Below are 21,298 nucleotides of genomic sequence, written 5' to 3'. Positions count from 1 at the left end.
AGCCAATCAGTACGTTTCCAAAGGCATTTTGCAGAAGCAGGCTCATGGAGCACATTGCATTAGTAATTGTGATGTTAAATGTGATATTTATAATGGGTCCAATATTACCCTTAGATAGGCATGCACAACGCCAGTTGATATAGTTGGAGCTGCATGGATATACCAGCAAACAAGAATGGTTGCACGATACATAAATTGATTAGTGTGAGAACTTGATTTATTTCTTGGTGTAAGGGCTTAAAAATTTAAAGCCTTTACATAATTTTTATATTTAATATACAGTCTTTCTGCTGTCCTATACTGTACAACTCCCCTTTCCCATAAGTTTGCTGAACAAATGTGTGTCTGGTTTATGCTTTCAGAAGAAAATCATTTGTTTCCCTATTAATGCTATTAATTGCAGGTTCTCTTTGTTTGTTTCATACAACCACAGCACTGGAGGATATGAGCAAGATGTAGAATACGGCAATACAGGACAGCTTGGGGACTGCCATGGTAAGACACAGTCACTGCTGCTAATTTATAATGTGTCAACAGTAGTTTGTGGATGTTAAATTTATGGTGAGCCGTTCAGTGACACCCTGCAGGCACCACCTAGTGTTACCACAAACAGTCACAAAGCTGAGCTACTCCGGCGGGGGGTGGCAGAAATGTTTTACGTCTCCCCCTCTCCTTCCCTCACTTTGCTATTGACTCCAGAGAGCTGTAAGGTATTGAACAATTTCCCTTTTTTGGTAACAGATCGTATTTTCTTTTTTATTTTCAGTTACTCAGGTCTTAAAATCTTTTGCTTTCTTTTGGTTACTTTTCACTGATTACTTGTTCCTTTAATTCTTTTAGAAATTTTGCCTACTACAACTACACCAGATTACAAAATATTTGGCGACCCAACATCTGGTTAGTTTTTTTTAATTTTTTTGAATTAATGACCTTTTCTTTCCTTCAGTTCCGCATTTTCAGCCCTTTTTTCCCTTCCTTTTGCGCAGGTGGCAAGCCTTCATTTTTGTGCTTTTACTCATGTTCCCACTGATAGTAAAGCTAGCTGGACTCTTGTTGCCCAGCTCTTCACCCTGTGTAGCTGCATGTTAACAGCTCATTATTTATTGAGACACATCCTTTATTAAAGAGCCTGATTAACATAGATGACATCTTCACTGCACGGAAGTCCACTCAGCTGCGCCCCCATGCATTTGTGAATGCCCTTCTTAGTCATCTCTAATAGATAGATGGCAAAAATCTCATCATCTTCCTTTTTTTTCTCCTTCCTCTCCCCCTCACCACCGATCTTATTAAGCAAATACACATTTTCTAAAATGTGTATTTCTACGTTTTGGAAATGTTTCAATAGTTATGCTAATGTTAATCATTTAATCTTACCCACGGTATAGCAGAACACGGGCTATAGCAAACTGATGCTGGACTAGAGACCTTTGGTGCAGTGTTGTCCTAGGGCCTTCATACCCTTGACTCCTTTCAACATTTTTTCACAGCATTTTCATTGCAAATCCCTATTTTCCAGGAATATAGGCACCAGTGTTGCTCTGTTGAACTCAGTAGTAAAACCTTTATCGAGTTCAACAGGAGCACGATCAAGCCCTTATTTTCCAGAGTTCAGTCCAGACTGAAACTTGGTCTCTGGGTTTCAGCCCTTGGGGACATTCCTGTTTGCCAAATCTGAAGGAAATGTGTTGGCCTGTTTAAGTCAGTGGTTCCCAAACTTGTTCCACCGCTTGTGCAGGAAAAGCCCCTGGCGGGGCGGGCATGTTTGTGTACCTGCCACGTCTGCAGGTTCAGCCGATCATGGCTCCCAGTGGCCGCGGTTCGCTGCTCCAGGCCAATGGGAGCTGCTGGAAGCAGCGCGGGCCAAGGGACATACTGCGGCGCGGGCTGAGGGATGTACTGGCCACCGCTTCCAGCAGCTCCCATTGGCCTGGAGCAGCAAACCGCAGCCACTGGGAGCCATGATCGGCTGAATCTGTGGACGCAGCAGGTACACAAAGCGGCCCAGCCCACCAGGGGCTTTCCCTGCACAAGCGGTGGAACAAGTTTGGGAACCACTGGTTTAATTGTGGGGCTGGTATTTGCACTTCTGTATCTCAACAAGGGGGCTGTGTTTGATACACAAACAAACACTTTGCAGATTTATTTGCCCATAATATAATTTAGAGCGTAAATTTGGGGGGGAAATGACAGCCATATTACTTGAAAGTGCTGCCTTACTTGCATGAACGTTCACTTCATTGATTCAACTTTCAGTCTGATTTTTTTTTATATACATAATGAACCTGATTTTTGAGCCCTGAATTAACACATATTTGAGTGCTTACTTTACTCAGGCAAATCCCCAGTTGCAGGCACACATGGCTATAAATCTGTCTGGTCCTGTGCAAACAAATCAGGGATTTGCACCTGAAAAGTAGGCTCAGTGTAGACTATTAGGTTCAGTAGGTTTGCTGCTCATGGGCATTACCACATAGGCCATAATGACTTTATACACTCAATTCATTACTAAGAAGGATCTAGCAGCATAGTTCCTTAGGAACCATTACAATATAAGGGGTAAAAATATGTGTCTTGTCTCCCAACGGTGCCTAACTACATCAGTTCCTGGTGATTGTAGCAGTTCTAACAGAGCTGAGCTGGTCTCTCAGGGATATTTAGTATTTTGGTCTCTTACAAGGTCACTAATAAACATCTTTTTAGAGATTTTTAAAAGACAGTGAAATGCGCTGAAACAGCTTGTATAAAAGTAAACAATACAGCAATAAAGTAGAATAAGTCGTGCTTTCCCCCTCCTTCAGTTGCTTATGATAACTTCCACACTGCCTTCCATTTGACTTTCCTGGTTTTTGAATAATGGCTGTAATGTTATTTAATGTATAATTTGTACTTTTAATCTGATTTTTGGCAGCCCTGTGTACTTCTTTGAAGTGTAGGTCATATATTGCCCTGACATGCAACTCCCATTAAATGCCTTCTCCAGCTATAATTTAGAAATACCACAAAACAGTGAGGAAAGCCTGTTTGTAATACACATTAATAAAAATCTGTTTGCCACCACAGACATGGAGTTATCCTCAGCTTCCATTACCACAATGGCAAGTATCCCAGTTATATCACCTAAAGTGATTGGTTCCTGGAAACCTAAAGTGACTGGCTCTCGGAAATTTGTAGTTCAAGATGACCCAAACACTTCTGATTATTCTGATCCATTATCAGGTGTCCCAAAGGGTAAGGCCTTACCAGGGAATACATTACAGCTGAATGGAAACCTGATAGGTACAATTAGAATTTTGAAAATGCTGGGACTGTTATGTTTATACTATTTCCTGAATATACAGAAGGTGCAATCATGGTTCTCTTGCCCATTTGGCACGTGTGTGTAAAGTGATATTCATAGTTTGCAAAACTTCAGCTGATGTCAGCAGGATGCATAGCAAATGTAAATTCAAGCCTTACAATCCTCACCTGCCCTTCATGCAGTTGGTTACTAGAGCCGGGTGAAATTTTTCAGCTGAAACTTTTGCTAAAAGAAGCAGATTCAGGTCACCTGAAATATTTTACAAATACACATTGTTTTCACTGAATTATTCTGATTAAATAAAAAAAAATCTGAATAAAGCAAAACTTTTGTTTCAACATTTTTGAAATGAAACATTTTGATTTTTCAGTTTGAAACAACTTTTTGCTGCAAAATTTACTTCAAGTGTATTTTTAAAATGATTAAAAGTGTTTTAAAATGCTCAGACTAAACAAAACTTTTTGATCAACCCAAAACAGCACAGTTTTTTCTTTTACCTTTTGGTTTTCCAAACATTTTGACAAACATTCTCAGAACATTTTTTTAGAATGGCCAGTGAACCGGAAAATCTATTTGCCCCTCTCTATAGGTTACAGAACAGCAGTAGTTCTAGAGCTTGAATGAGATTGCTGGTCCTCTCAGCCAAACAGATAGTGCCTTGGCGTATTAGCTAATGTTTAAAGACAAATTCTAAAGTGCAAAGTAACAGCCCATGGGTATGTGGACAAAACCACTCAGATGAGGTCCAGTGTTGTACTCATTGAACACCCAAAACTCCCATTCAGTTCAATGGGTTTGCAAGGAACTGCAGGGTCAGGTTTGAGATCCAATCCACTGAAATGATACTTTGGAGAGAGGAGCATGGGTGCTTGCACTCAGACAGCTGTGTAGAGTCTCCCAATACACACTCCCGGCTTATCTGAAAACTAAAAAAATCTGAAGTCTGATTTTATAGATTACATACAATTCATCTTCTGTTGCCTTTCCTCCTTTCAGTCAAGTGAAACATTGCACAGGCTGTTACAGAAACAAAGATTTCAGATTGGCAAAACAATATTACAATCAACAACAGCCAAAACTTCCTGAGAGTCTTTTATTAGTACATATATTATCTCGGTGACAGACATGTTTGCACAATTCTGTATTTAATGAAAGTCACAAGCCAAGGGAAGAGCCTCGGTTCTACAAGTCACCAAAATATATCAGGTTTCCTATCAGCCATTATAGCAGTGCATTGATCATTTTAATTTGTTTCAGTTTTTTCAGTTTTATTTGTTTAAGTCAATATGTTTTTGTCCTAATTTGCTCTTATTTCTTATTCACATTCTGTGACATTTCTATTAGTGAACCTTTACTCCTCTTTCCTTTCCTCTTCTACACAACACCCATTAAAACCTATAACCCTGAACATTAACAATGTTCAAAGGCCTTGCCTCTAACAAAAATCAGTATATTCCTTTAATCGCAACTCTTCTTTATTTTGACTTCTCCTGGTATAGCTAACAGAATTACTTTTAAAAACTAACATTGTCTTAATTGCAAGATGTCTGTGGTTGCTTTAAAAACAAAAACCCAAAAAACTAAGAGACACTGTGATAATATGTGAATTACAAACTAATCCAATATTCATTCTTCTAGATTTTAACAAACTCTTATACTTTTTATTAACCAATGTATTTTAAATGATACGCAGTCTGGAATGCTCATTACTGAGTAAATAAGAAAAAAAGGAAAATACCTGTATAAAATAGTGTAATCTTGAATTGTAAAAAATATGTAAATAATCATGCAGAGTATGGTATTCTAAGGATAGCAGAGTATGAATGTATTAGTTCATGTGTTTTGCACAGTATTAACATGTTTATAACACCACAATATGTACATTATTTATTTTTACATAACATTTGCATAATCCTGTCTCTCTTTTGATTTATGAGTTGGGCAGGAAATTGAGAGAAAAATTCCTCCATGAGTTATTAATTGCAGTCTGGCAGAGTAGCACCTTTTAACCCCAATTTTCCAGCAGAAATTGTTAATATTAATAACATACAAACCACTATTTGTGAGCCTTTTAAAAGATATTTGGGGACAAGGCTAGACACTAGACCAGGACAGTATATAACTAAATGTAATTTGGGTAATGGAACACTAGCAAGCTTTTCTCATTCGCAAATGAAATGCCTAGTCTACATTTGTGCTGCTCAGTACTAGCAGTGTAATTTTTATTTAAAAAATTTACACTCTGCAATGTGATGGAGGATACAATCCAGACAAATTACATTAACACTAGTCTATCTTAAACACTCATCTAATTATATATCCTTGTCCTTCACCAAGGCAGGCAGCCTTGGTTTTGGACTGTGTCTGTGACCTTTGTTATTTTAATGTATCACATATGTTTGTTGCAGGTGTAAGGTGGGAAGTACAGTCAGGAGATTCCAACCAAATGGTACACATGAACGTCCTGATCACTTGTGTCTTTGCTGCTTTTGTCCTGGGAGCCTTCCTTGCAGGAGTGGCCGTTTACTGTTACCGAGATATATTTGTACGGAAATCCAGAAAAATACACAAAGATGCAGAATCGGCTCAGTCCTGTACAGACTCCAGTGGAAGTTTTGCTAAACTGAATGGGTTATTTGATAGTCCCATCAAGGAATATCAGCAAAACATTGATTCGCCTAAACTGTACACAAATCTGTTGAGTAGCAGAAAAGAACTGCCACCGAACGGTGATACAAAATCCATGATAATGGACCACAGAGGCCAGCCTCCAGAATTAGCTGCACTTCCTACTCCTGAATCCACGCCAGTACTGCAGCAAAAGACACTGCAGGTGATGAAGAGTCAGTCAGACAAGGCACATAGCAACCTCAATGCTTCAAGAAAAGAAACCCCTCTAAAAAGCCCACAATTTTTTCCTTCTAGTCCCCCACCCCATTCTCCGTTAAGTCATGGACATATTCCCAGTGCTATTGTTCTTCCCAACGCTACCCATGACTACAACACATCTTTCTCAAATTCTAACGCACATAAAGCGGACAAAAAGATGCAAAATATTGATCACCCACTTACAAAACCGTCAAGCAAAAGAGACCACAGGCGATCTGTTGATTCCAGGAACACCCTGAACGATTTTCTGAAACATTTAAATGAAACTCCTAATAATCCCAAATCAATTATGGGAGACATTCAGGTGGCTCACCAGACTTTAATGCTGGATCCAATGGGAAATATGTCTGAGATTCCACCTAAAGTTCCTAACAGGGAGGCATCTTTATACTCTCCTCCATCTACTCTTCCAAGAAATAGTCCAACAAAACGAGTGGACGTCCCTACTACCCCAGCAGTACCAATGACTTCTTTAGACAGACAAAGGGGCTATCACAAAAATTCTTCACAAAGGCATTCAATATCTGCCCTGCCTAAAAACTTAAACTCACCAAATGGTGTTCTGTTATCCAGACAGCCTAGTATTACCCGGGGGGGATACATGCCTCCTGCTACAGGCACAAAGATGGACTACATGCAAGGGACGCCAGTCAGCGTTCACCTACAGCCTTCTTTATCCAGACAAAGCAGTTACACAAGCAATGGAACCCTTCCTCGTACAGGGATAAAGAGGACACCATCCATAAAACCTGACGTGCCACCAAAACCCTCATTTGTTCCTCAAACAACTTCAGTCAGACCACTGAACAAATACAGCTACTAGGACTTGTATATTCTATTAGAATGTGGTATGGACCAGTACAGGTTGTGGGAGGATGTTGTGGGAGAGACATAAGACAGAGACTTGCTTGTAATTAAAGAGAACAAAGTGGCCAAAGAAACTGTCTTTACTTCAGCAACATCTATGTCTTGCCACACATTGCTACAGCAAGACTTGCTAAAATAAACAAAGGAAGGTGCTGGTCATTACATTTCTTTTGTTTGGAGCTAAGGAGACATGTAGCACAATGGGAACGGGGGCTACTTTACTGTTCTAACTAGCTGATAAAGTACTTGGAAAAATCTGTAAGCAATTACTTGAAAATGGGTTCCATTTTAGACTGCCAATATGTGTGGTCTTCCCATTAAATGTGAACATTTTAGTATGTATGCATTCACCTTGCCTCTTGCACAAATGTCAGAAAATGGTAATGTCTCAATGAATATCTGGGTTAATAAGCAATTTGCTGAAATTCAGTCTCTGGCCCAACAGTAGCATTGTTTGTTTCCATGTTTGGCATTTTGTTTATGCCACAGATAAAGTGTGTAAGTGTGTGTGTGTATGTGCGCGCGTGTGTATTGTACACACTAGGTCATACGTAGATTGCCATCGCATCTTTTCTGCTGTGGAATTGTTTACATTGATCATGACTGAACAAACAAATGACTCTCTTCCTTCTGCAGTCCATTGGGTTCAGTTTGGAGACAGCTAGAGAGGAACTGTGCATCTCAGTCAGCGTTCCAGATTATATACATTGCTGAATTAGTAATCCAATGAAAAAGTACAGGTGTGTTAATTCTAAAATAACTTTATTATGCTGCTATCGATTCAGATCTGTACATTTCAAATCTAGTGTTTTGGGGTGGGATGTGGGGAATCTCACTGTGCTTCCACAGTTCCTCCATTCAATACCTGGCGACTGTGAATTTGATCCCCTGTAGTTTTCACTAAGAGCAGCTAATAATCTAGAACACACTAGGCAATGCCTGTGTAATAAAGTTACCTTTTTGTTGCATTTAATAACATCCTACACTCTGATAGACCTTTGTCAATATCAAGGAGGAACTGCTAATTGGCCTGGCAGAAGCAGTCTGTGAAAAGTCAACTGTAGTGCAATCAGTTTGTTTATGTTGTGTAATGTAAGTATTTTCTCCAAAGTCATGCAGGTAATGACGATATTCTGTAAATATTATGTGTGAGTTTACCTGAATCTGTGCATTTTGTGCCTTATTCATGCAAATGATAAAAGTACTAAGAATCTGTCAATTGTCCTCCATATAGCACATATTTCCTCAGTGCCAGTTGTAATTCTTTTAACAAGCACCCAAAAAAAGATAAAAAGCAAGAGTAATTAGTGGTAAATAAAGGCAGCCTGCAATTCAAGAAGACAGCAATATTAAATCACCTTGCCATGATAAACATTCCACTGATCAGTTATAATGTGAAATCAAATAAGGTTTCTAGGGTAATGGAACACCTGCTAAAGTTGTGTAAGCCATTTAGTAGGTTTTACAGTATCCACTTGCAGCTGATGTTCAACACAGATGGCTGTTTTAGCTTGCAAACTACACACTACCACATTGTTTATTGAACATAACCATAGAAATAACCATGGCAGAGGAATACTCAATTAGTAGGACAAATAACTTTAGTCGGTTTCTGAGACAATGAAGATTTATATTACATATCGGAGGAGGAGAAAAGATTAGTCTGAAAACTAGATCACTGTTACAGAACATAGAATAAAGGATAGAAATGATTCCTTTTTTATTTTTCTCTTCGCTTTAAGGCTGTTTTTGGTAAGGAACTTTTGTTTCCTGAGACCTCTGGATCCAAAATCCTGTGATCTCTTTTCTTAAATGTTTCAGTCTCGCAACTAAAACACTACAGATTAATAACAATTAAAAAACAAAATCTACTCAGTCAGCAAATGACAAAAACTGATTTGAATTCACTTCACAAATATTAATTAATACAGACTTGTGTGAAACCAAAACATAAATGTATGTGAACCCTGATAACGTTCTGTAACATTGTGCTGCCTTGTAGATGGTAATGTGAGTTCTATCAGTATTTATGTTGAAATTTCTAACATTCAACCTAGTCATTCTGTTAATTTAATAATACAAAAGATGCTTTATCCATTTGTGCAAAGGTAAACGCAGATTGTATCTTTTTTAATGGTACAGCATAAAAAGTAACCCTAAAAATGAAGCTGCTCTATACCACAGAGTACTTTAACATGTATAGATCTCTTGTAAACTTGTATTGTGGATGTGTAAATAATACGTTCTTTGGGTTTTTAACACCGCATGTAAAGTCAAAATAAAATATTCAAATCTACTGAATGTCTGACTTTTTTGTTATTGACTGTATTTATAAAATGTATTGTCCTATTGATTAAAAAGAAGGAAAAACTCTGCTTGCTTTTAATAGCTGCATTAAGAAACCACAGACACATCCCCTCATCAGCAGTATTGGGTGTCATGCAGATTGCAAAAGACCAATAGCATGGCACACAAGTGTACTTCCGTTTTCATAACAGTCTAATGCTGACACGAAGGCTCTTGAGAGCCTTGTGCAGACAACTGTTAGACTCCTGAGTTAAAAATAAAACATCAAAATAACTGGCATAGAGGGAAAATGTAACACCATGTCAGATTAGTCCATATGATTCATTACACAGATGCATTTTAATTTAAAAAACATGCAACACTCCCCTCCGAAATCTGTACTGTAACTTGATTTCAGGCTTACAGTTGGTAGATTTGCTTCCTGGAAATCTCTCTAGTGTCTAGTAACCCTTCTCTGTTCCATCCCTTATGCAAATACAGCACACTATTAAGGTGGACAGTTTTCCCCTCCATAATATAGATAATTAATGTTCACAATTTCCAGCAAAGCTATTTTTAAACTTAAACTAAATCAAGTATTGGCACTTCCCTAAGTAAATGATGCTTAAAAAGTACAGGTTTTGCTGCTGTTTGGATTTGGGACTGGTAAAAACACATAGCAGAACCATATACAGCGCACATACTTTAAACCATACAGTTGAGTATAGTTAATACAGTATGTGCCAACATCATGGTTAACTTTTAAATAAGCAGGGCAATTTTGTAAAGCAAATGTTCAGCATTCTTTTAATAAGATTTGCTTTTAAGTGATAAAAATGGTTTACTATAATTTTCTTTTTCAAATCATTAACCTGAAATTACTTTACAAGTTATACCAAGAGAGTGGCACCGAAAAGTGGTTTACTAAAAGCATTTTTAAAAATTTTAAACACATTGGCTAAAAACAAAAAAATTTAGATTTGTGGACTGTTTTAGCTGATACACATTTCAAATCTGTATTTAACATATAACTTCATTTTCTTCATTTGCTCAAAGTAATTACATTTTTCCATTGTCAAAATAACTATACTCAAGACAAAAATGACAGTAAATATATTCAAACTTGTTCCTTATATGTAAGCATAACACCTTTTGAAATTGAATAATTCTCAGACAATAATGGTATAAGATTACAAAAAATTATTGACTCAGCACATAAAATACAATTAGTTCCACACAGTGGGATGCTTTTGTTCCCAAAATAGTTGTTTATTCTAGCCCCAAGCCTTCCATCACCATATTCCACATTTTTTTTATATTGAACCTTTCCATGTTTCCCAGAGTACTATGTCATTTGGTACTATATTATACAGTATTTCATCAATATGGACACTCTGTCCTAGATGCCATAACTGATGCAACCCACCATACAAGCCTGTGAAAATGCTTTAATTCAGCACTGAAATTAGAAAATTGGGATACAAGAAAAAGATCCTTTCAAAACTTCATTATTAAAGGAAAAAGTTCCACTCTCAAAAGAGAATCCAGCACATCATAGCCAGCTCAAAGTATACTGTTGCTGCAGCTGCAGATTCAGATTCAGTTACTTTAGCAGCGAAGACAAGGCAGTTGTAGATAGGTTCTCTATCCTGGAAGGGAATTGAATAACCAGGAGGGGTTATCTTGACCTTGAATGTTTGGGTTTTTTTGGGGGGGGGGGGGGCGCTTAAGTGTCTAGAGTACAATTTGAACTTGAAATAAAAATTATACATGTAGGTATTGAAGCTGAAAGGCAAAAGATGTTTTGCTCAGAAAGTGAACTAGGTGGATTTGGCACTGACTGAGGGAAGCATGTGTCCAAGTATTAAAAGTTTAATCTGGGGGCTCAGTGCGAAGGAGAGGCCCAGCAAGTTTATCCATCTTCCTTCATATGGGAGCAATAGGGAAAGAAAAAAGGTCCTGCTCTCTTTTATGTCCCTCTTTCCAAGCTTTCAGAATAAAAGAAAAACGTAGGTTAACAAAAATCAAACGCAGAAGAATAAGGCTGCGTTCACATGACAATGGTATGGTTGGAAGGGAGAGACAATTTGTGAAAATACTAAGCAACTACATTCAGCAAAATTCAGTGCAATTTTAAGGCTGTCAGAAAATTACGCCTTATTAAGAACCATTTGTATAATGTGGTTTAGAGTAAGGGTAGGTGATGGGGAGTCAGGACTCGTCTGTCCTAATCCCATATTTGCCACTGATTCACTTTGCGACCTTGGGCAAGTGGGTGTAATCAGTTTACTGTTTACATCATGCTTTGAGATCCTCGGGTCAAAGTATTATATTGAGTATGTCAAGTTTCTGTATTTGAATCAAGTTTTCCCTTTATGGAATTTTACATTTTCCTCCACCTCCCATTGTGGGCCCTGCGGGCCTTATTTACTTCTTGCAAGTATATAAAGGGAAAAGGAAATCCCACTGAAGGGCACTTTCCCTGAGAAGGTTAGGAGGACCTGGGAGGTAGACGTGGTAGTTTCCCAAGTATATACAAATTACATGGAATGGAAAAATATTTTTAAATTAATCAAGACCCACTAGCCTCATAAACACAGCATTTGGTGTTCAACTGGCGTGTGAGCTGTAAGTATAAAAGGTATTGCCGGAAGAGCAACTGAGTTTGTTTGCGCAGTTCAAAATTCATATTAAAAAAAGGAAGAAAACAAAAAAAGTCTAAAAACCCTTGAACTGCTTTTTTGTTGGCTTGCACTTCACTAGGTGGATTTTTACTCTCAAAAATCATGAACACCTGCCAGCCTGGGGGGAGGGGGGACAGAGTCTATTTTCACTGTCTGCCACACATTGCTGCCTGCATGCAAACGCCTTTGTGAATTTTTTGAGACATACTGCATTGTGCTTCTACACATCTGAAATTATAATCTGTCCTGAACCATATACTGATGGATGTTTCTACTCTGCCTGAAATGAAATGTATTGGAAGCTCTGATTTTACTAGTGCTTTCTGAATTCATACAATGACCTGATTTATGGCCTGATTGCTTGCTTTTTCCTACAGTCAGACATGCTTTGGGAACTCTTTCTTGAAATGGAACGTGGATCCAGATAATTGTGCTATCCAGCTAACATAGCTCAACAAAGTATACATGCTATTGTATGAGGCCCTCCAGGCGTAGTCAGAGAAACTCCTATGCTCCTAGGGTGGTACTGAATTTTTCCCAACAGATTGGCACATCTGCTCCTGACGTCAGCCACTGAGAGCTGTATATACTTTGTTGCTCTATCTTGTATAATACTTTGAGGAAGAGAAGGAGAAGAAAAAAATCTTCCTGGCTATTGTCAGAAATGGCCCTATCACTCAGCAAGGAGAGAGGTTTACTGGGTGGGTGGTGGTAATTTAAACAGCAAGAATACTGCACACTCTTACAGTCCCAATCCTGTAAAAGTAACTGCTAGCACAGACCCTTATGCCAGGGCAGAGACCCACTGACATCAATAGACTGTGCAAAGGTATAAAGGGTCACACCAGTGGATTGTTTTGTTTTGTAGGATCAGGCTTAAAAGCATTAAAGGGTTTAAAACCACCTCCAGAATTTCAGTTTAACCATGGTCAGAAACAGGACACCAAACTAAACTGATCATTGTTCTGTTCCTGTACCTGCATGACAGTTCTTAGAGTGCATACAGCCTCTGATAGAAATGGAACAGTTACCTAACAAGACAAGCGGGGATGGGTTTTGTTTTTAAGTGGGTCACTTGGACCACACTCATTTCCCAACTGTAACTCACATTACTGATCACATATGGTAAAATTATTGAGAGTAAAGCTGAGTGCGTGAGCCACAACAACCAATATATTAGATGAATGTAACTTCCCTTTCTGTTCATGAAATAGCCAGGAGATCATGATTTCCTCAAAAGTACTTGTTGGTCAAATGTAGCCAAGGAATATCTTCACATTTTTTGTTAAGGCTTGACTGACTATTTGAAATTCAAGCTATGTTGTGTAATAATGAACAGTCAAATTAGTCACATGGAACAGTTGCTGTTCCATGATTGGGTGAATTTACAAGCACTTCCATCTGTGAGAATTGTTTTTGTGAGAGCTTATGCATTCACAGAGAATATGGCTGTAAGTTTCCATAACTTTTACATTCACTATGAAAGCACATACTATGAGAAACAAGATAAATCGAATTGACAGCTTGGGCCCCAATCCCACATGCACGTAACTTTATACACATGAACTCAGTGAGATTACTCAGGCAAGTAAAGTTAAACATACAAAGAAATATTTGTGGAATCAGGGTCATCTTTAGTACAATATTTTGCAGCGGACTTCAGTTTTAGTAACTACAACTTCATATATTATATTACTGCTCTTAATCTTTAAAACCTTTCAAAATTTCCTCTTTGCAAAAATGAATAGTTTAAGAACTTTGAAGGCTTTTTGGAAAATATCAAAAATCCTTGAGCATTCATGAAATTTTCATTTTTGAACTTTAATTGGAATAAAGTTTAATGTAATCATCAGTTAGCTTTACCAATTTTTATGAAAGACCTTTTATATTGAATAGTTCTTTTTTTCTCATAAAAGTTTAAGTCTTCATCTTCAGGACTTACTTTGAACCATTCTTCCCCAGGCTGAGGGAAGTTTGGAAATAGACTATTAGTTTTACAACAATAGGCAATAATTCTCTTTAACATGCATGAAGTGTGCATCCATAAGAGAACTACATTGTTCAGTTCCCAGAGGGCATAAGCCAATCTTAAAATGCAACTCCATGTGAGTCCTGCACATAAAGTGACACGATCAAAATCTAGGTTATGTAAAGTACAACAAGCTGTGAAGAAGTCACATGTAATTTCAGAGCTGCTCCATAATTGGGGCTGATAGTCTGGACAGATCTAAAAAATTACATTTCCACTATCCCGAGTGTCTGCTCTGTGTTACGACACCTTCAGGTTCCTGATTATGTATAAGCATAGCTGGAATGTTTAGTCGAAGGTGGATTTTCTCCTTCCTAGGAACAAAAAATTCCTTTTAATTCCATTGAGATTTATGCGTATACATCAAGGAGGAGAATGCACCTCAAAAGTCCTTATCTGTGCCCACCGTGAACAGTCTCAGTTCTAAGAGTCAGAATTACATAAGCCACAAAGTACAATCAATTGCCAAAAATATATTGTTTGTCACATTTCAGAATAAAACCACTTAGAAACCACTCATGTGAGTTGAGGGGGGGGATTGTTTGATCTGAAATTGGCTGACAGAGTAGACAGCTTCACGATGTTGGCTTCTAAAGAAATCTCGCCGCACATGCCACACAGATGAACAAGGTCAGCAGTTTATACTGAAATCCAGCATATTACTAGCTTTTATATAGACTTTCCCATCTACTCTAAACCACAGTTCAGCATGCCCTGGTCAAAACTAACACCCTTTTTGTGGTTTGACTTCATTAACAAACAAATGAACAAGATAAAGTCCAGTCCAAGCCTTCTCCTCTGCATGGCTGCTCCAAAGGCCAATAGCTTGCGGCAGCTCAGTCTACACCCTGTCCTCTTTGCCTCAGACCAAAGATCCCTCTCTCAGGGCAGCCTCCCTTAGAAGCCTGATTTCTCCATTTTAATACCCTCCTTCCAATTTTGATATTTCTGGTAACTGTTGCAAGGTGGAGCGGGTCTGAGCCCTGCCTACAGGACAGACTGTTAAATCTTTCCTTCCTTGGTCCAGTGTGGGGCTGCCCATCCCATCAATAGGAGCTGGGCACCTAACTGCCATTTGTGGGTCTGAAAATCTCCTCAGTCATTCGGCCAGTTAACCCTTGGCCTTTCCATTGAGACCATCAATCAGGGTGCCAGTTGTGGTGAGAACCACCAATCCACCAGCAACAAGAAAGAACTGTGCCACCTACGGAAAGCTGACTGAACCACCCCTCATCCAGAGAAAATCACAGAGGCCAAACAGCCATTGCATAAAGATAAGGGATGGCTTTGAACCAACAACCTACAAAATTTTGTGTGTTTAAAAAATGTTTGAATTTTTCAAAGATGTGGATCATTTTGAGACGTTTTTAGTTTATTCTGGTTGTGCAGGGTGGGGTTTTTGGAAGGGGTGAGATTTTTAAATATTAATAAGTTTATGCAGATTGTTGTTGCTGTGGTTGTTCGAACCTAAACATGTTTCAAAAACTGGCACTGAGAACTCTGGCCTGAACTCTGATTTTTTCAGATTTCTTAAGTTTGTGTGAGGCCCAAAGCATTAATTTTATACAATGAATGTTAAACCTTGGAAGTTCAATGGAAGTTCATGAAAGTTAAAGTATTTTTAATGTGTAATTTCTCAGTCTTTTTCAAGATGTACATATTTTTGCTCCAATAACCAGCAAAGCTGCAAAGGGATCATTAAGGTCTTTTGACTTGGGGTACGTCTACACTACGGGACTATTCCGAATTTGCATAAACCGGTTTTGTAAAACAGATTTTATACACTAAACACATTAAATCGGTGGTGTCCCTTGGCATTTCCGGGTTGAGATCCCAGTGCCTGATGGGGCAAAAATCATGGTTCTGGGTACAGCCTCACCTGACAGCGGCAGACAACCGGCACAGCAAGCATGGACCCTGCTCAGCTCCATACCGCAATCGTGGATGTTTTTAACACCGCGCACTCTCGCAGTATATGCTGAACCAGGACCGTAAGAGGCGGATATGACAGTGATGAGGACGTGGACACAGAATTATCGAGATCCTGATGGTAATGGGGCAGATTCTATCCATTGAACGCCGATTTTGGGCCCGGAAACAAGCACTGACTGGTGGGACCGCATTGTGTTGCAGGTGTGGGACGATTCCCAGTGGCTGCACTTTCATGGAACTTTGTGACTTGCTTGCCCCCCCCTGAAACGCCATAATACCAAGATGAGAGCAGCCCTCACAGTAGAGAAGCGAGTGGCGATAGCCTGGTGGCTTGCAACACCACCAGACAGCTACCGTCGGGAATCAATTTGGAGTTGGAAAATCTGGGCTGCTGTGATGCAAGTAGCCAAAGCAATCACTAAGCTGCTGCTACGAAAGGTTGTGACTAGGCCATAGTGGATGGCTTTGCTGCAATGGGATTCCCTAACTGTGGGGCGATAGATGGAACCCATATCCCTATCTTGGCACCGCAGCACCAGGGCATTTCAATGGTGCTGCAAGCACTGGTGGATCTCACAAACATCCACGTGGGATGGCCAGGAGGGTTCATGATGCTCGCGTATTCAGAAGCACTACTCTGTTTAAACGGCTGCAGCAAGGGACTTACTTCCCAGACCAGAAAATAACAGTTGGGGATGTTGAAATGCCTGTCGTTATCCTGGGGACCCAGCCTACCCCTTGATGCCATGGCTCATGAAGCCATACACAGGCAGCCTGGACAGTGGTCAGGATCTGTTCAATTACAGGCTGAGCAAGTGCAGAATGGTGGTGGAATGTGCATTTGGCAGACCTCAGCCAAACCAATGTCCCCTATGTTATTGCTGCTTGCTGTATTCTCCACAATCTCTGTGAGAGTAAGGGGGAGACCTTATGGGGGTGGGAGGCTGAGGCAAATCACCTGGCCGCTGATTCAGCCAGACACCAGGGAGATTAGAAGAGCACACCAGCTTCATCAATGGCCAGGGTACAGTGTGACTGCTGTGTTTGTTGATGAACATGATTGACTCAGTCCCTGTTACAGCTTACTTATGCAAATAAAGTCACTCTCATTTAAAAGCATTAATTCTTTATTTTTTCATTATGTGTGCTTTGGGAGGAGGAAAGGAGGGATGGAGAAGGCCATTAAAAAAATTCACATCCTTCTGGTTGGGCTGTCCACGGGGTGGGAACATGGTGAGGCTGCAGCGGCACTCTGTGATCCTGCTGCCGTTCCTGAAGCTCCACAAGGCATGTCAGTCTGATCACGCAGCAGCCCCAGAGTTGCATCCCGCCACCGCTGATCGTCCTGCACCGCTGATTTTCCTGCCGGTCTTCCTGCCGCCACCTCTCATCTCGGTTTTCCCTCCTGTCCTCACGTTCACTGGCCTCTTTCCTGTAATTTGAAACCACGTCCTTCCACTCATTCAGATGAGCTCTTTCAACTTCCATAATATCTGAGAACATCTCATCTTATCTGTGCTAGCCTTTGGGATGGAGGAGGAGATAAATATTTAGAAAGATACATTTTACAGAACAATGGTTATACTCTTTCACAGTGAAAAGCACTATTCACCTTACATAGCACATGTGATTTTTTTCATCTTAATAGTGACTGCTTGCATCTCTGGGGTTACAGATCTCACAGACACAGGTCCAGGCATCAGGATTCAGCTTGCATGCGGCCATGGTAGCCACTGTCTCAGTGATTTACCCACCCACTGCTTGTCCGGTGACCAAACAGAAAAGATCATCGGCATTTCAGCAGGAAAGTGTTTTTAAGCTGCTGCATTCCACAACCCAGTAGAAAAAAAACCACCCCTTACTTAAATTCCTGATTTTTAACCAGGTTATCCTGAACGATATCACTTTGCTGAGGATAACAGAACAAGATAAAGAGCGGATGCTTCTTGAATGCCAGCAGTCCCATGATACCTGATTACTTGCTACATGCATGGCATGGTAAAGTGTTGGGCAGAACAAGGATGCCTTGCCCAGAAACCTTCTGCAAAGGCTTCTGGAGTACCTACAGGGCTTCATCGAGATGTCCCTGGAGGATTTCCTCTCAATCCCGGACATGTTAACAAACTTTTCTAAGTAACTATACCATCCCAAGTCCTCAGGGCAAATCAATCATTAAAAAGGCTTGCTTAAAAACACTGTTTGCTATTTGCAAAGGTACACTCACCAGAGCTCCTTCCAGGGCCATTCTCTGCAATAGTTGCTTGTGAGGGCTGGGAGCAAAAGCTCCTGGCTGCTGTCTTCCTCTTCTTCTTCCTCTTCATCTTCCCGTCTGCATAATCCTCAGACATGGCAGAGATTACAACCCCACCTCGGAATCCACAGTCAAAATTGCATGCAGCTCAGCATACCTTCCATTTGCTTCTTTGGTTTTCTGGTAGGCTTGTCTGAGCTCCTTAACTTTCACTCTGCACTGCACGGAGTCCCTGCTGTGGCCTTTAGCAGTCATAGCCTTAGAAATTCTTTCAAATACTTTTTCATTTCAGATCCATTACCTCCCGAGCGTCCATGCTGGGGCTCTTTTCGATTCTCAGGAGACTGCATTGTTAACTGTGCTGATGAGCTGTGCGTGGTCACCTGTGCTGATGAGCTGTGCGTGGTCACCTGTGATGATGAGAAATGAATTTCAAAAGTTTCTACCTGGCCAGTGCATCCGAGTTGAGAATGCTGTCCAGAGCGGTCAGTGGTGCACTGTCAGGCTTCAGTGAGTAATGAAGGACTCATTGGCATGGAGCTAACAGACATGATAGCCTGCTGAAGCTATTGCAGTCTATCATGTTATTGTGACACTAACACTATCTACTAAAAATTCTTGAGAAAAGGTTACTGCCTACACAGTCATTTTTCCAAATGCACTCAATTGTTAGTTTTCTGGAGGGACAATTTATTGGCCACAAAGACCAATCACCTGCTAACTCCCATTTTAAAGAACAAAGACCTTTTACTTCTGAACCCCCTAAAACAGCTTTTGAAACCAGCCATTTCTCCCGCATCCCACCCTACAAATGACAGTGGCCAAGCCTGTTTTTATTGTATGTATAATAAAACCAGTAGAAGAGATTACCCCTATAAAGGAAAATCCTAGTCTAAGAGACCACCCCAAAATATTCCCAAACATACTCCATACAATTATTCTCCACCTTTATTATAAAGCTCTCTCTGCTCAGCAGCCAATTGTTGTTGGCCACATAAAACAGGTTTCACTGAATACATACACACTGGGGTTATGCTTGTGGACTGAGACTGAATTCAAGATGATTAAGTAGAACTCTCCCTACATCACTGGTAAAATGGTCTCCTGGATACATACATGGAAGTCTATAAACCCCTGATATCTCCACTTTTTGTCTTTAACTGTAGTCATTGTTTAAGGTCATTAAATACATCCAGCATCACATTCCTAACAGTCACTTAAACCAAATGTGAAGAATCATAATGGAGCGGGGAAGGGACGAACTATTTAAAAGACTCAAACTAAAACAAGAACTTAAAAGTAAAATATTCAAAGCATCGCAAAGGGTTTAGCTACAGAGCTCCATCCCAGTGGAGCACCAAGTGTTTTTATATCCACTGTGCCTGCAAGAGGCAGAGCTAATGTGCTAGAAAGAGAATTTCATGCTGCAGAATCCTTTCTGTGAGTTTAAATCCTCAGGCACAAATATCTTGGTTTATTCCCCAGATATTTAAACAGCCTAGAACTAACCTGGCAAATTGTTCCTGATCATGTTAGGCAGGGATTTATTAACACCGCCTGAGTTCTCATCATGATAGCCACCTTATCCTTCGTGGCCACATTTTGTTCTTGTTAAGTAAACAAGACTAGCACGCTGAAGAGTACCCTGAGCACTTTATATTAGGTACTGGACTCAGATGAGCATTTCAATTAGATTCATTAAGGAAGTTATTACTTGTTAATTGAATAGCAACAGACTGCTAAGGATCACTTATTGAGGTCTACTAAGTATGTAAGAGAGAAATCTACTCCTCATGTAATTCCATCAGCAATAAACTAGTGTAATTAGATTCTTACTAACAAACTCAAATTGCCAGGAATGTTGAAGCAGATAATTGGCACTTACTACAGGTATCTTCCTCAGTTAGTGCAATATCAATTAACATACTTACTAAATGTCAGTTTAAACTCTTAACAAATAATTAATACCAATGGACTCTGGGTCACCTGGTTAAATATTTAAACTTTCATATTCAGAAAAAAAGTAAAATACAAGTCCACTAATTGCTCTTTATACTACCGGTATTTTGGATTTTAACAGCACCTTCTATCACAGGATCTTGGATCCCTTGGCAATATGAACGAATTAAGACCCCTGTATACCTGGGAAGTCTCCTTAACCCCACTTTACAGATGGAGAAACTGAGGCAGAGAGCGATTAAGATTCAGCAGGATTGTGGCAGCCCTAGTGTAAAGTCCAGTAGATACAGGGTATGCCTGCACAATAAATTAAACTGTGATTGTAGCATCAGTAGGCATACCCATACTGGCTTTAATCTCACTAGCCAAGGTAACAACAGTAGTGAAGACGTGGCCGCATGGACTTCACCACAAGCTAGCCTACCCGCGCTACAATCATATCTTCATTTGCTATGTACCCTCTGTTAGAATCTTTCAAATAGTTTCTGTTGCTTTCTACTAGTTTCACTTGCCTGAGGAACCAGTAGACCAAATAAATATTCTGATTGATTCCATAATCTAGTTGGGCTATTGGAACAAGTTGGACATTTTCAACTGGAATTTCTGCTCAGGATAGGCAGGAACAGAACCCTACACCCTTTAACTACACAACCATCCTCTCTCCTAGTGTGCTAACTCCATGTCTGAAATGGGAACACCTCTGCTTTCTGTTTAAGCTCACCCCCAGTTTGGCCACAGGAATGGCCCATTTGGACAATGACACGGCCCTGTACTTTTGGAGGCCCCACCTCTATCAATGTCCCATTACAGCATGAAACCACCTGCACACACAATACACACACACACCAACTGCTGGTCCACTATGATTAACTGTTTAGGCTTGGTCTACACTAAAATGTTTTGCCAGCATAGCTTTGTCGGTGGCAGGGAGTAGGCTAGCGTGTGATTTTTTTAATTTTATTTTTTGGTGACATAGCTATGCTGGTAAAACTCCTAGGGTAGACTGGCAAAAAAGTTCTTTTGGCAGCATGGCTTACTTTGCTTGGGGATGTGGTATAAGCTATACCAGAATTTTTTTTTTCTGATATAAACTGTATCTA

The 21,298-nt window shown here is 39.9% G+C and overlaps 1 protein-coding gene and 1 long non-coding RNA gene across 22 annotated transcripts in view; one reads left to right on the top strand and one right to left on the bottom strand.

Annotated features, from left to right (window-relative positions):
- Nucleotides 1–9,353, top strand: part of SEMA6D (semaphorin 6D) — a 277,199-nt gene extending 267,846 nt beyond the window's left edge. For 12 of the 21 annotated variants that reach the window (XM_039491727.1, XM_039491733.1, XM_039491732.1 and 9 more), the window contains 4 exons: nucleotides 404–495; nucleotides 841–897; nucleotides 3,064–3,231; nucleotides 5,710–9,353. In XM_039491727.1, coding sequence (XP_039347661.1) covers nucleotides 404–495; nucleotides 841–897; nucleotides 3,064–3,231; nucleotides 5,710–7,013 — 1,621 coding nt within the window. In that variant the 3' untranslated portion in view covers nucleotides 7,014–9,353. The remainder of the gene's footprint in view (nucleotides 1–403; nucleotides 496–840; nucleotides 898–3,063; nucleotides 3,232–5,709) is intronic. The other 9 variants (XM_039491737.1, XM_039491745.1, XM_039491739.1 and 6 more) reach the window with 9 other exon arrangements.
- LOC120373376 overlaps nucleotides 1–21,298 on the bottom strand; it is a 217,491-nt gene that overhangs the window by 23,544 nt on the left and 172,649 nt on the right. The gene's annotated exons all lie outside the window — the stretch shown is intronic.

Source organism: Mauremys reevesii, linkage group 10 (genome assembly GCF_016161935.1).
Source record: "Mauremys reevesii isolate NIE-2019 linkage group 10, ASM1616193v1, whole genome shotgun sequence".
In the NCBI taxonomy this organism is placed as follows: domain Eukaryota; kingdom Metazoa; phylum Chordata; order Testudines; family Geoemydidae; genus Mauremys; species Mauremys reevesii.
This window is presented reverse-complemented; position numbering and strand designations above follow the sequence as displayed.